This window comes from Lycorma delicatula, chromosome 4 (genome assembly GCF_047948215.1).
Source record: "Lycorma delicatula isolate Av1 chromosome 4, ASM4794821v1, whole genome shotgun sequence".
Lineage (NCBI taxonomy): Eukaryota > Metazoa > Arthropoda > Insecta > Hemiptera > Fulgoridae > Lycorma > Lycorma delicatula.
In genome coordinates this window covers 59,269,602-59,283,813 of record NC_134458.1, presented here as the reverse complement: position 1 = coordinate 59,283,813, position 14,212 = coordinate 59,269,602, and the positions used below count along the sequence as shown (strand labels likewise).

Genomic DNA, 14,212 nt, shown 5'->3' with positions numbered 1-14,212 from the left:
GTTAATACTGTGGTACTAAAATAAATAACACAATTACAAGTTCAGAATGCATTATGTATTACAGTATAATTCTGTAGTTTTTTGTATAAATGTACGGTTTTATTATGAAATATTTTAAACAATTCAGTTTTATCTTTTCTTTTACAAAATATAAAATTCATCATAAAATGAATTACTAAAATGCAACCGGTAACAACAATAAACTACTACATTACAATGGTGATGATTACCACGATGATAATGATGTTAGTAATTAATCTTATGTGAGTAATAATGATAATTTTTACTGTACATACCGTTATTATTATTTACAATAATAATAATAATTTAAATTAATAACTACAATAATAATAATAACAACAACAACAACAACAATGCAAAAAAATTTAGTATTTTCTCTGTGGTCCCAGTAAAGTTAATTTCCGATATAAGTGTGTTCTTATAAAGCTGATGAATTAACAAGAAATTATTGCTGCAGGATAATTTGGTTTGTATTTTACCATCATCTGTTCAATACTAAGCCAAATACAATAACAGAGATTTAAATTTATCAAATACATTTTACATTCCATTAATATTATCACAACTGTATGTGTGATAGAAGAAAAATGAAACAACAATCTGTACAAGAGATAGTATTAAATTTCAAATGTATTGTGTGTAATCTATATTTTTTTAATGACGAACAGCTTTTTAGAATTTAGTTTGAATATAACAGTTCATAAACTTTAATAAAGAGAAGTTAAATTTATAAATTCTCCACAGTTACAGCAGTGTTGTTTAAATATTTTTCGTATGGCACACTAGTTCAGGACCAAATCAGATCTAAATTTCATTTTCACTTTGTTTTGTTATGAATAGTTTACCCCAAATGTATGTAAATAAAAATAAAGCAACATCAAATATATTTTCTTACCAATAGCAGGTTAGAGCCCTTGGGAATATTAAAAAAATATTTCTTGATGAAAACAGATGCATATTTTAAAGACTTAATAAAGAGTTTGCTAAGATATATTCCGAGCAAAACGTTCAATAAAATTTTCTATCATCAGGGAAGGTAATATCATCAGTAATCTTTTTTTTTAAATTGTTAATATTTTTAAACCGTTTTCTTGAAAATATTACCTTAAAAAGCATCTGTGTAAGAGAACATTAAAACAATTTCTCTCATTAAGAGGAGTAAAATTCTCAGGCTGGTATGGAACTTTGAATGTAGCTACAGAATAATTTATCTCAATTTCAAGCAAACTCAATCAGACAGACATACTTGTAATGACAAATATTACTATTAAAACTGCGGAAGAAGATTTCATTAAATTACAAAATTAAATAATGGACTGAAAATATTTCAGAAACAGACATGAATTGGTCATAATAAATTTTAAAATAAGTATATGCCGAGAACAAAGAGATAAGATAAAAGTTAATTAAAAGATAATTCATATTTTCAGTTAATCTTCAAAATAAATGTAGAATTATTACTCCAAAAGCAAGTACTGTAGAAAATGAAGAGATAAATTGAAATAAGAAAAGAATTAAACCAGGAAAAGTGAATTAGATAAGCACTAGCTAACTATTTCTGATTCATTAACTATCTGAATTAGTCAATAGGAAACCTGAGTAACAAATATACATTATCGATGAAATCGTTATTGTTATCTATATAACTGCATCCTATGTTCTGGCCACCTGCTTTGACTATGTACAGAGATTGCTATGTTATAAGCAAAGTAATGTTATCAACAAACCATCAGGACCGATTTGTTACTTTTTTATTCGAGATGATTTCTTTACTTAATGGCCAAAGAAATAACCATTTTTACTAATAAATATTATCGATGGTTGAATGTAGAAATTAAAAAATTGTTATAGATGACAGAAACAATAAAATAAATTGGTTTTTGATTTTAAAATTAATAGAGAAAGTATAACTCCAAAAAACAAAGGCCGATTGATGTTTTTGTGCAAACGAACTCTTTACCGAGATAAAAATTTAATACACTCGGAACTAATCTGTAATAGTGCTGTAGGGGTCATGAAATGCTGTAATGACTTCTGTCATCATTAAGTCATTTAAGACTGAAAAGGCCACTCTAGTTAGTGTGCAGAATATATTAAACTGAGGATATTCCCTCAAATTTAGGAATAGAAATAGGAAGTCTGGCTTTATCCGGCGAGAACTTAGGCCATTAGCTCACACGATAGGAAACAGAGTCCTTGGAAGGTTCAGCGGGTAGATAAAGCCTCTTTCTCACTGATCTCCAATAAAGGCTTTTCTGCCGGCTACAGATTAAACCAGAGCGTTTGATTCAATTCCTGTAACACTTGTTTAAGAAAAAAAAGGATAAAAGGTTGATTGTAAAAAAATTAAGAAAGAGAGGATCAACGTATAGGAATTGCCTTTGATCGGATTGTACCCCGGGGGCTAAGTCGTAACATAGTATAGAATGGAATAAAAATTTTACCGCGAGTATAATCTTACAAAATATTATCACTGAATCATCTTTAGGTCTTTGACAGCGTATGATGGTAAATTAATGGCATTAAAGACTTCGAGTAAGTTATTTTATGTACGCAAAACAAATTATCGATTGTAAATACTTTAATAATGCTTTACTAACAGTTCGTAATACTTTAATTGTTTCAACTACTTAAACAAATTTAACACTAAAATTAGAGACTATTTTACCTAAATGTTAACTGTAGATAGTTTCATAAAATTTCATATCTTACTGTTAATCATTTACATTACAGGTATGCGTGCCCAGAAATTCTACGGCGATTCAGTGAAACTTATATATTTTTAAAAAGATTACGCTAATAATGGAATTTCTATTTTCTTATTACCTCGGTGTCGTAAGCTTAAAAAAATGTCAATCATAAATTTGCTACAGCCGTTTTAGCACTACTTCTTATACCAAAAATCGGACTATCAAATTTTGTATCTATATATATAAATATTTATTTAACGATATCAAAATACTTTTTTGTCATCAGGCAGAGGATCGGCAAAAGCGGTCGAGGCATGAAGTATTTCAACAAATGAATTTTTATAAAAAATTTAGAAATAATTTCACGCAGGATTTATATTGAATTTTATTTTTACCAATAAGTTTATAAGCTTATTTACAGATAATACAGCTAAAATAGCCGATAATGTGTTTCTCAGCCTCCTAAGTATAAAATGATTCCGGTAGATCTTTCTTATTTCAGGATTTTTTAAAGCTCATACAGAAAGATTTGAAGTTCAAAGATCGTTCATGTGATTGTTGAAAATCGTTACGCCGATTAATATTTTGTTTGAGAAATTGAATGAAAATTAAACATTTTTGGCATTAAATTACGAGAAAAAATTGAGAAACAGTGGATCAGAGAATAGAAAGTAAAATTGCCTAAGGAGAACGAGTAGGTCATCTTGTGCTCTGCCTACATCTGCGTTGAAGTCCTTTTTAAATGTATAGGTATATTAAATCCGATTGTGAAAAATATGGGATTCCACTCGCGTAGATTTTATCATTCAAGATCTTCGAATAGGATACCCGTGACACAAACATTTAAATACCACCCGAGCAAGCTGATTTTTTATTTTCGAACCTATCCATAATTTTCCCAGTTATTAATCGAACGACTGTAATCCGAAGGCTTTAATTAGTTAATCAACAGAGGTATAGAATGTAAGACTTAGCTGTACTTAATGCTTTTGAATAAAAACACTGTCATAATTCAAATATTGTGAATCCTCCGAGCACTACACACTTATTAATATTTTTTATCGGACTTTTATTTTCATGGACTTTAAATTTAAAAATAAATTTTTTTTCATTAATGGAACAAACAGTAATTGAAATGTTTTTAGCTATTTTAATACTTACTTTTACTTTACCCTTTCTCCATTATTTAATTACTGTACAAATCGCATCGTCTCGCTAGGTTAACTTAATAATACTTCCATAACGTCGATAACGATCTTGTTATCGTCACGTACAATTATCATTTTTATTATTTGTTGTTGTTGTTCTTATTATTATTATCATTATTATTTTTAATAACATTGTAGTAAGCTGTTGGATTATGGTATGACTAGAAAGACAGGTGTAAAAAACACACACACAAAATAACAAAACATTAGCTTCATTAAATTATTAATAAAATGTTAAATGACTAGCTTATAAAATCGATATTACTTCGACTAGTAATCACAAAAAATATAAATAACAAAACAAAATTGTTTAGTCATCGATTGAGATCAATTATATTACAGTAATTTATACTGCGATAACAACAGTCCACTTCTCTCACTCGATTTCATTTATCGGTGCGCGCTACTTTTGTACGAAGAAAAACTGACTATTTTTATATAATCCGAAAAACCTGTTGGAATATAACATCTTAAAAATATAATATGTTAAAATAAAAAAGATCTTTCTTTTAATAAATCGATAGTTATGATCGTTATCAGAACTTTTTCCCTCGATTACGAAATCTACGAAAATCGAACGACGTTTGATAGTACTTTACAAACGGTTGTTAATCGATAGCCTGTATATAATATGTGTTCGTTATAAATTACTTCAAAGCAATTTAGACGACGAGCACCATCGAATTATTAAGACGTGCATTTATCGTATAACGATTCGGAGCGGATCGCTGTTAAGGAACGATGTTTATATTAATAGCTAAGATTAATATAAATTATAAGTTGCATCTAAAAAAAATTAATTAAGACGAACTGGATAATAAAAAGGAAAGTTAAAAACCGAGGTATAGAGGGAATTTAACTCTGAAAATTTTGTAATTTTTTTAAACTATTTTTAGAACGTCTCTGGTAGTAGATTATTTATCTATTAATTAAATTCTATTCTTAATTGGAGCAATTTATAGTGCAGTGAAAATGGAAAGAAGTAGAATTTTCGTTAACGCGATAATCGAAAGACTAATAATTATTTTATATTAAATATATCACAGACAAAAAAAAAATGAATAATTTATTTTTTTAAATAGGCTGACTATATTTAAGAACAGGATTGTTTTTTCTCAAGAAAACAAAATTACTGACATATAAATCATGAAAGCAATGAAATATATGATAGGTTAGTGAATTTTAATTGGTGCATTACCGAACAAAGAAAGAATAAAGATATTCGATATCGGGTGTAATGAATATATATATATATATTTTTGCATCGGTTCGGTTAAACAAAACGAGGCACTTGATGGTGAAGTATTATAAACAGGAAAAAAATAGTATACGATTGCAACGTGTAAGCAGGCGTGTTTTTTAAATCAAAGCGTACGTTCGCCTACTGCCATTAAAGTCTCTTTGAAGAATAACGGCCTTAAATTGTTTTCTTATAATTTTTCACATTTTTAAGTCCTTGAGGAATCTACCCGAGACGCTTTTCCGCAATATTACACGATTTCGTTTATTTGCACTCGGTCGCCTCCTCGTGTGAAAGGGGAAAGTATACGCTCACATGTTTTCTAAAAAATATAATCGCTCGATTCCAGTTGCGAAAGGCGTCGATTATGGCACCCGGTACTAGGGTTTGATATACGTCCAGAGTCATAAAGCTTAAAGTGAATCGACTTTAAAAATTAAATTTTCATTATTAATTATTACTTTTTTTGTTTCTTTTTATCAGAACGGGAGAAACCCCATTATAAAGAAAAAATATTTGACGATCAGCTGATATAAAGTTGCCTTCGCAAAGATTAATTTTTCTATAATATTTAAATCTGAGAATTTCGAAATTTTGAACTTTCCATTTTATTTTAGATTACTTTGATTCCATTCAAAAAAGAAATTGTCTATCTTTGTTACCTGCCGCCTGATTTGCGATCGGTTTGCTGTTTAATTATGAGATTAGTGTATTATGTAATTTAAATCTCTAACCGGTAAACCAAAAAATAACTTTAGAAACTTCTCGATCTCGACAGCTAATCCTGAATCAATTTGTATTTATAAGACACCATAGTAATTTTCCCGCCGACGATGTCTGACAAAGATATTAATACTTATAAATATTGCTGTTCCGTTCGGATTAATTATCTATGCGGTCGTAACGTAATGTAATGTAAAAATAAAGTATTTGAAGAAAGTTTTGTTAAATAAGGAAATATTTGTATTTTGTTTTGTAAGAAATTCAAGAAACGTGAAAAAAAGTTTGACTGAACTATTGGAAGCCGGAAAATTGATATTTTTCCTAGTTGAAAAACTACTTGTAAAGCCGATGATCATTTGTATATACATAGTGTTAAGTTTATTCATCGCTTTGCACCTCGGCTTGTTCTGTACATCCAAAGTAAGAGCCGAGGTGAAGGGCCAGTTGTTAGTTGGATTTCGTACTTGAAAAACATAATGAAAGACCATTTTTCGGTATCGACGGGTGAATTTTAACGAAGCTATGCTGAAACCATTTTATTTCACTGGGTTTTGTATAGCAATACGATCGATGAACGACGAATATTTTTTTTGTAAATAAATGTGTAAGATACGATGCCCTTCGTAGGATCTCGTCGGAGATCATTGGTAATAAAATACGAACCGTTTCGGTTTTAGAGGAGATTTCTTCTTTCTCGTGCACGGCATTGTGACGCTTTATTTCGGGCAAACGGCCTACGTCTTTCCGATTAAGCTTTTTCACCGTATAAATTTAGCATCGCAGGCACTATATATTATTTTTGTTCAGATCATCAGAATTTTCTTTACGAGCTAAACTAAGATTTCACACGAACAGAAAACCCGGAATGAATAATAAGATTGCACATTTAAAAACCACGTTATGTTCGCTAATAGGTACACGCCTTAATCGATCGACCGGTCACTCGTCTCGGGTAAGCGCGTGTAAAAATACCCGATAGAAATTTTCACGTTCGAAAACTTCTGTCGCCGAGTTCGGTATAGCGGCTATCGGCTACGCTGATTTTTCTACGCTACCGCCATTAAGAAAAAGGTAATTTGTGGTACCCGATGTACATTTTACTGTCGCTTCGACAGTAGCAAAAACATAAAACGGGATGTTTAATTTTTTCTCTAATGCGCTTGTGTTTTTAAGAGTCCTTGTTCATCGTCGTACCTACGTTTCTGAAATCAGAGACGTCATGAAATGACGTAAAGCAAAATATTAATCGCATACAGAAAGCAAGTTATGCTGTCGGATTTATTTACGAATCGGAAACAGATAGCAAATATAATATTAATACGAATAAAATAAAGCGGTACTATATGTAAATCACTCGAATCATGAAGTTAATTCTACCAGCCGGCAGAATCATTTTTAATTTTAAATTGCATTTTCGCCTTTCATATTGACTTCGATACGGTATTGGATCTGAAGTAAGCCTTAAATGTAAAACCGGATTTTCGAAATATTAGTAAAAAAATAAATCTTACCTGTCGTTGTTTGTATTACGCACATCAGCAGGGTGATATTTTTATCGGATCGTACCGTAAAATTTGCAGTGAATATAAAACTCATACGTCGATTCATCCGGTTAAGCCTTTCCTTGGACAAAACAGAAAAGGAGAAACTTTATACGTTTACGGTTCGGTAGTTCGCTGATGCTCGTTTTCGCTACGGTCATCTGCTCTTAAATCGAGCAACTAATAAAAGTACTGAGATCTTTCGCGGACCGTTAACATTCAGTACGCGTGTTTTTTACCGAAGTAATTGCGAACCATTTGTATTTTATGCGCTCGTACTGTCGCACGTGATTTGAGATCATGGTCCGCCCATATTTGCCAGTACAGAAGTTTCGTATCGATTATTCGGACCGAGAGACAAATGTCGATGAACGAGATCACAGTTGGAACCGAGAACCGCCGTAAGTACAAAATGATTTTAAGCGACGACTTCCAGTTTTTTATTTTCGTCAAAATCAAGGGTTTGTTTTAAACGCGTAACTTAATTATTTCTTCTCGATTTAGATATTTCATCGATTAAAATATTTTATAAATTTATCCAATTGTGTAAACTAAAATTCTTATATTCCTCACGATACGGTTCATAATTTAATTTTATATATATTTATTGCTCTTTTTTTGTATGAAATCTAATTTCCTATCCAAATTCATTTAATAGATTAAGTATTTACTTATACGACAGCATTTTCTTTTGTTTTCACAAAAAATATCAATTAAACAATCATTTTACTTGCACAAGCGCTCATGAATCTACGCTCGCATGCGCGCACACACAGACACACACACACACACACACACACACACACACACACACACACACACACACACACACACACACACACACACACACACACACACACACACACACACACACACACACACACACACATACTATTAATTACATTAAATGTAATTCATACAAAATTATAATTCATTCCTATTATAAATAACATGTTATTTATGAATTAACAATAAATAAATATGTATATATACATTTTCTTTTTTTTTTTTTTGGTAAACAAAAAAGAACGTGGATGACGGTTTGCTAATGGAAATTACTTTGAAGTAGTATGTGTGTGTTGTGCTGTGCGCATACGCAGACACACTACATCATGTACCGAACGAGATATTCTAATGGCGCCGTGTTAATACGATGTTTATATTGTGCAGATATATATATATATATATATTTATATGATATATCGTTAGAATAAACAATAAATTAAAATTCAGTTAAATAAGTAAATTGATTAATTAATACATATTTAAACGGTAATTTTCTTTTGTGCCCGAGACTATAATAAAAATAATTGGCGCACAAACTTACAGTGTCAACTAACAAGTAATAACTACGGCCTAGGTTTCTAAGCCATCTGTTTAAACGTATATAAATACAGTAGGCTAAACTGTACGATTTTTTTATGTTTGTTTTTTACAGTACTAATATAATACAACATTATAAATTTATTATTTAATTAATGATTTATTCATTCACATTACCTTATTACACGTTGTTTCCATTTTTTTTAATTCATGAGTTTCTATTAAATTGTAATTATTACTGTTACCATAATTGCATATATATATATATATATATATATATATATATATATATAAAATACAATTTAAATTACTTTTTTTACTCTCATAGTTTATCATCGTTTACATTTACCGATAATAGAAAAGCCGTGTCAATATTGGCAGGTGGCACTTGTGACAATTATAATTATAATAAATATACATCATAATTGAAATAATGATAATAATAATAATACTTATCGTTATTATTATTATTATCATCGTCATCATCATCATTATTACCTAATAATTAATTGTGTATCACACATCGTAACTAAAATATATTTATATATTTATAATATATTACATTATAACTTACTATTATTATTTTATATTGTACATGGTTCTTGCGAGCTTAGCTCTGTATATCAATTTATTTTTTCATTATCAATAATAAATAAATTAATGCTATCCCTTATAATTATTATTATTATTTTAATTATTATTATTATTATTGTTATTAATTCCTGGAGCAACAACAACAAGAACAAAACATAAACAAATAAAATAGATAAATATTAATGTACAATTATTATACTACTTAAAAAAAGAACATAGTATCTATGTATTCTATTGTATTTTTATATACATACAAATTTATATATATATATATATATATATATATATATATATTTGATATATTTTACCTAAACGGTTCATACGGCACTTCGAATAATTTCATTTGCCGATAATAAATAATACACGAGGGATCGCCGCTGATGGTGTATTAAAATAGACCGTCGCTTTAAAAATTATTATTAAGAATTTGTTTCTATCGAATACGTTCGTCTCGGTCTATAGTTCACAGAAAATCTTTTGTACACGAGTACAAATTCAATACATAAATTCTACGGTCTGTAATTTTATTATTGTACTTTCGTTCGTCACGATCAGTAGAAATGTTTTTATAAGTTTTATTTTAATCGACACACGCGCACACTTCTTTCCGGCGGTCGACAAATTTCACAGGAATACGAGGTGTTGTAGGGGATATCCGGTGGCATGGTGTCACAATACGTCGGTGGTCGTCTGTAACTGGCTGCTCGCCGGTGCCGGTTGTCCGTGCTGTGGAGAATTCTGAAGATTTTTGCCGGGCTCTTCGTCCTTCCATTTATCCATCGATCGTCTTCTGGCGTTCATAAAAAAATTTCCCACCGTCGTCGGTTCGAGTCCTAATTGTCTAGCGATCGTTACTTGCATCTCTTTAGACGGCCTTTTCGTCTCCTGTGAAAAGAAAAAAAATTTTCAATCGGTAATAGAAATAATAAAATACAAGTCGTATATACGTATATGTACTCTACAAATTATAGGGAGAATATAATTTAGAAGCGATAAAAACATTAGGTTTTTTGAACGATTTAACAAAGGTTAGCATCGACGTTACGGTAAATGCCAAAACGTCATCGAATGTATTCATCTTCTAAGCAGAGACCCGCTTAGTTTACGGCACTGTTTCGCGCCAGAAAGGAGTACGTGAACTCGTTACTTTGTGAATTTCGGTCTTTACGTTCATTAATTATATAAGTAACCGGTTCGTCTCGTTTATAAGTTAGGATAATTACGTTCACCGTACGCCAGAGGTGAAAGGAATCACCGACGTACACTACTAGATCTGAATGCCGTCCGAACTTCAGCGGGCAATCGGAGCCGATGCGTAAAACCGCCTGTATTCGGCTCTATGACTAGGGTAATATCGTGAAACGTCTTCGCATCTCTTTTTTCTATTGAGCCTGTTTTCACAGAAAACAGTCGTAGTAGAAACGACTATGTTTTCAGAAGCGACTTTTGTCACCGGTCTGATAATGATTATTACTATTACGGCAATAATAGGCTGACCAAGTAGTGCGTAACGTAATGAGCCTGTTCAAAGAGGGAACAAGAGCCAAAACTCTAAATCTTTTAGTAAAATATCGCGCAACCGGTTTTTTTTAAATATGGTACTTTCAAATGATTTTCTTTAAAAACTTTCGCTGAACGTAACATAAAGTACGTCAAATTTATACGATACGGTCGTGAAATCGTTAATTTTCTTAAAAATATCGAGCCGAGTCCTATTCATTACCGACTTTTTCACGCGCCACTTACTCTTATTATTCGGGTCTAGCGTAAATAATCTAAACGAGAATTTACCGATTGTTATTTCAACGGTGAAAATTTAACTTTACCTATCATCCTCAAGATTTTACAGACTTTACTTACAGAACAAATTTTGTATCTACATATTTTTGCCTGATGGTATTGCGGTGGATAGATAGTAAGAATAAAAAAATTATCTGCAAAAAAAAAGGTGGCGGAGGTAGCGGACGAAGATTTTTTCTTGACCACTTTATATCGGTAGCTGTAAAAGAAATGTAAGAACAAATTCTGTGAGGAAGTATAATAAATCATATAAAAATAGAATATTATTATTTACTGTGTTTACGGATGATACTGTTATTTTTGGCAAAAATTTAAAAGGTGAAATAAACGGTGCTAATTCCATACAGGAGAAAAGATCCTTTTCGAACTTAGTAAGGAGATACCGATGTCAAAGTATCGACAACTGTAAGCGTTACGGTTACATAATTCGAAATAAAAAAGCGAAACGGCAGAACGGCTGAATCAAAGAGTCTTTACTTTAAAAATTGAATGTAATATTATGGAATACGAGGACATGACAAATTTTCAAAAATATAGTAACGATTTGAAGTGTAAAACCATAGATGGTAGGAAGTTAGAAAAACAAAATTACAGAAAAATACATTAAATTCTTCGCGTATCGACAAAATGTTGCCGCAATGAGAGAGTACCGATCAAAGAGAGTCTTAAAACCGATCCTGGGAAAACGGGTTTTCGATGAAACGTAAACTAGATGAGTGGGAAGTATCTACTGCCTTATATAATTATAGTAATATATAAGAGATCATTATTGAGAAGAAGTGATAATTCTCTGATAAATCAGGTGATCTTAATTTTATTTTTCTATTTTAAAACTGTTCAGCGGTAAATAATTAGAAAATACAGATACGTGATGTGATTTGCGTACTAGTAATGACGTTAGAATATAATTTTTGCAACCATCATATTTTAACGTTCAAGGACGACCGTGTTACGAGCACCGAAAAATTTTATGCTCATTACAATACTCTTTTCTGCGGAAAAAGATATTTTTACCTAGTATCACCGGTGGAAGTAACTAATATTTTCTTTGCTTCGATGGATGCTGAATTAATGGAATACTAAAGCAGTGAGTAGATTTCATCTCACTCACTATTATAATAAATGACATAAGTTTTAAAAACAATATTACAAAATTAGAAATTCTGTTATTTATAGGTGGGCGTTCTTCCAACTGAACAACCGGTGATAGAATTTCTAATTCAAAATTAGAAATTCTGTAAGATGCGTAACTCACTATTCTCACCGTATAAAACCAAACAGAGTACCGGCAGGAACGCTGTTCTTAAATTCTATGCAAATATAAATAAGTACGAGTAGAAAAAGAACTTAATGATAAATATTACTTAGACGTATAATAAATAATAATAAATATATTACGCCCACACGCAAACACACACACAAACAAACAACTCCTAAGGGAGTGTTCTACTAATGTAGTTTTGCCTTTATTATAACACATGCTTTTATCTCGGCTTTAAGTAGATTTATACTTATTAATTCGAATTACTCGCTGTACTTTGATTTGTACTATTAATTTATATTAAGACGTAACTGCAGAAAAACCTTTAAATTTTACTGACTGACAATTGTTAAACATTCGTTTCAATAAGTCTTTGCAAGTCGTCGGTACAGATGAAGATACCGATGACGTGCAAAGACAAAAGTATCGCTGCATGTAAAATTCAGCGGATAAGTCAATAATAAAATTAAACGATATTTAATAAATAATGACAGTTTGTGTATGTGTTTTATGTTGTCCCTGCTAGTGGCACTTACAGAATCGACTTACCTTATTATTGACGATCGTCGAGAGAGCAGAGGTATTATTACATTATACGCAGCGATCACTTATAAAAATGTATTATTTCTTATTCGCTATCATTTTATTATTTCTTATATTCTTTGATACCATCCGCTTCATAATTAATTTATCGCGTCTTAATAAAATTCATAATTTAACATTTGCGAAGAATAAGAATTCTTCGATATATAGCTTAGTATTCCATTGTGCAAAAAGTGTTGATTTGACTTCGTCTACTATCATTCTCACTTTATTCATTTATTATTATTTTTTTGAGGTATTATCATTAGAAAAAGCGGTACTTCTGCACCAGTCAGTGACATTACATTAACGGACTTTAATTCATTCGATGTCCGATTAAAGGTTTATAGTAAGTAATATTTTGTAGGAACACTATAATCTAGTAGGTCGAAATAAGTTACTGTCGATTAACTCTAATCGAATAGTATTTTATCGACTAAAGTAAACAAATATAATATTGTCGTTTTGGCTTGCAACGGCTTTGTTGTACCCGTATACCGCGAATAAAATCGATGGGGTGCTTTTTAATATGCACATATATAAGACGAATAGGCGATATACGTAACTATCTTTTAAATATGTTACAGAAGTGTAAACGAACGGTGACGATCGCCATCCCGACCGCAGGCCTCTTGCCGTTGGAGCTCGTTAGGTTTCATAATTTAACATTTCTTAAATTTTTTACGGCAACAAGTGATGCATTCCAAGTAATCTTTTATTTTGCTATATAAACCGTATCCGGTGTACTCGAACAAATATCTTTTCGAAATATATCAAAAGCTTTACAAAATTTTCTACGATTTAAAAACTAACCAGTTGATTTTTTTTTAGAAGTTACGCTTTTAAATTAAATAGTTACGTTCTGTAAAAATGTATTTATATGCAGCATCTACATATCGACTCGAATTAATTTAAATCATTTTGTTTTGTTTAAACTTTTGCGATTTTATTATATTCGATTGAGGGAAAATCATTTAATGGAATCGAAGTCAGCGATTTAGATGAACATAAAAAAGCGAAAAGATCGATTTCAGGGAACAGAAAGTCGAAATTAAGTCCAGACACTTTTGTGTATTTCACTGTTTTAAACCAAATTTCATAGAAGGTAATTTTTAAGAAAGTGCAAATTTAATTTTAAAGTCGTTCGATTGATTTTAGCGATTAAAAAATGCTCAATTGTTTGATAACTATGGAAAAGATCATGTGCTCGTGTGCAAGAAATGTGCTTT

General features: G+C 30.8%; 1 protein-coding gene across 1 annotated transcript in view; it reads right to left on the bottom strand.

The window, feature by feature from the left end:
* Nucleotides 1–9,745: 9,745 nt before the first annotated feature.
* The window catches only part of onecut (homeobox protein onecut), a 165,802-nt gene continuing 161,335 nt past the window's right edge, over nt 9,746–14,212 (bottom strand). The window contains exon 7 of the mRNA XM_075361945.1: nt 9,746–10,225. Within this exon, the coding sequence (XP_075218060.1) occupies nt 10,010–10,225 (216 nt within the window). The 3' untranslated portion in view covers nt 9,746–10,009. The remainder of the gene's footprint in view (nt 10,226–14,212) is intronic.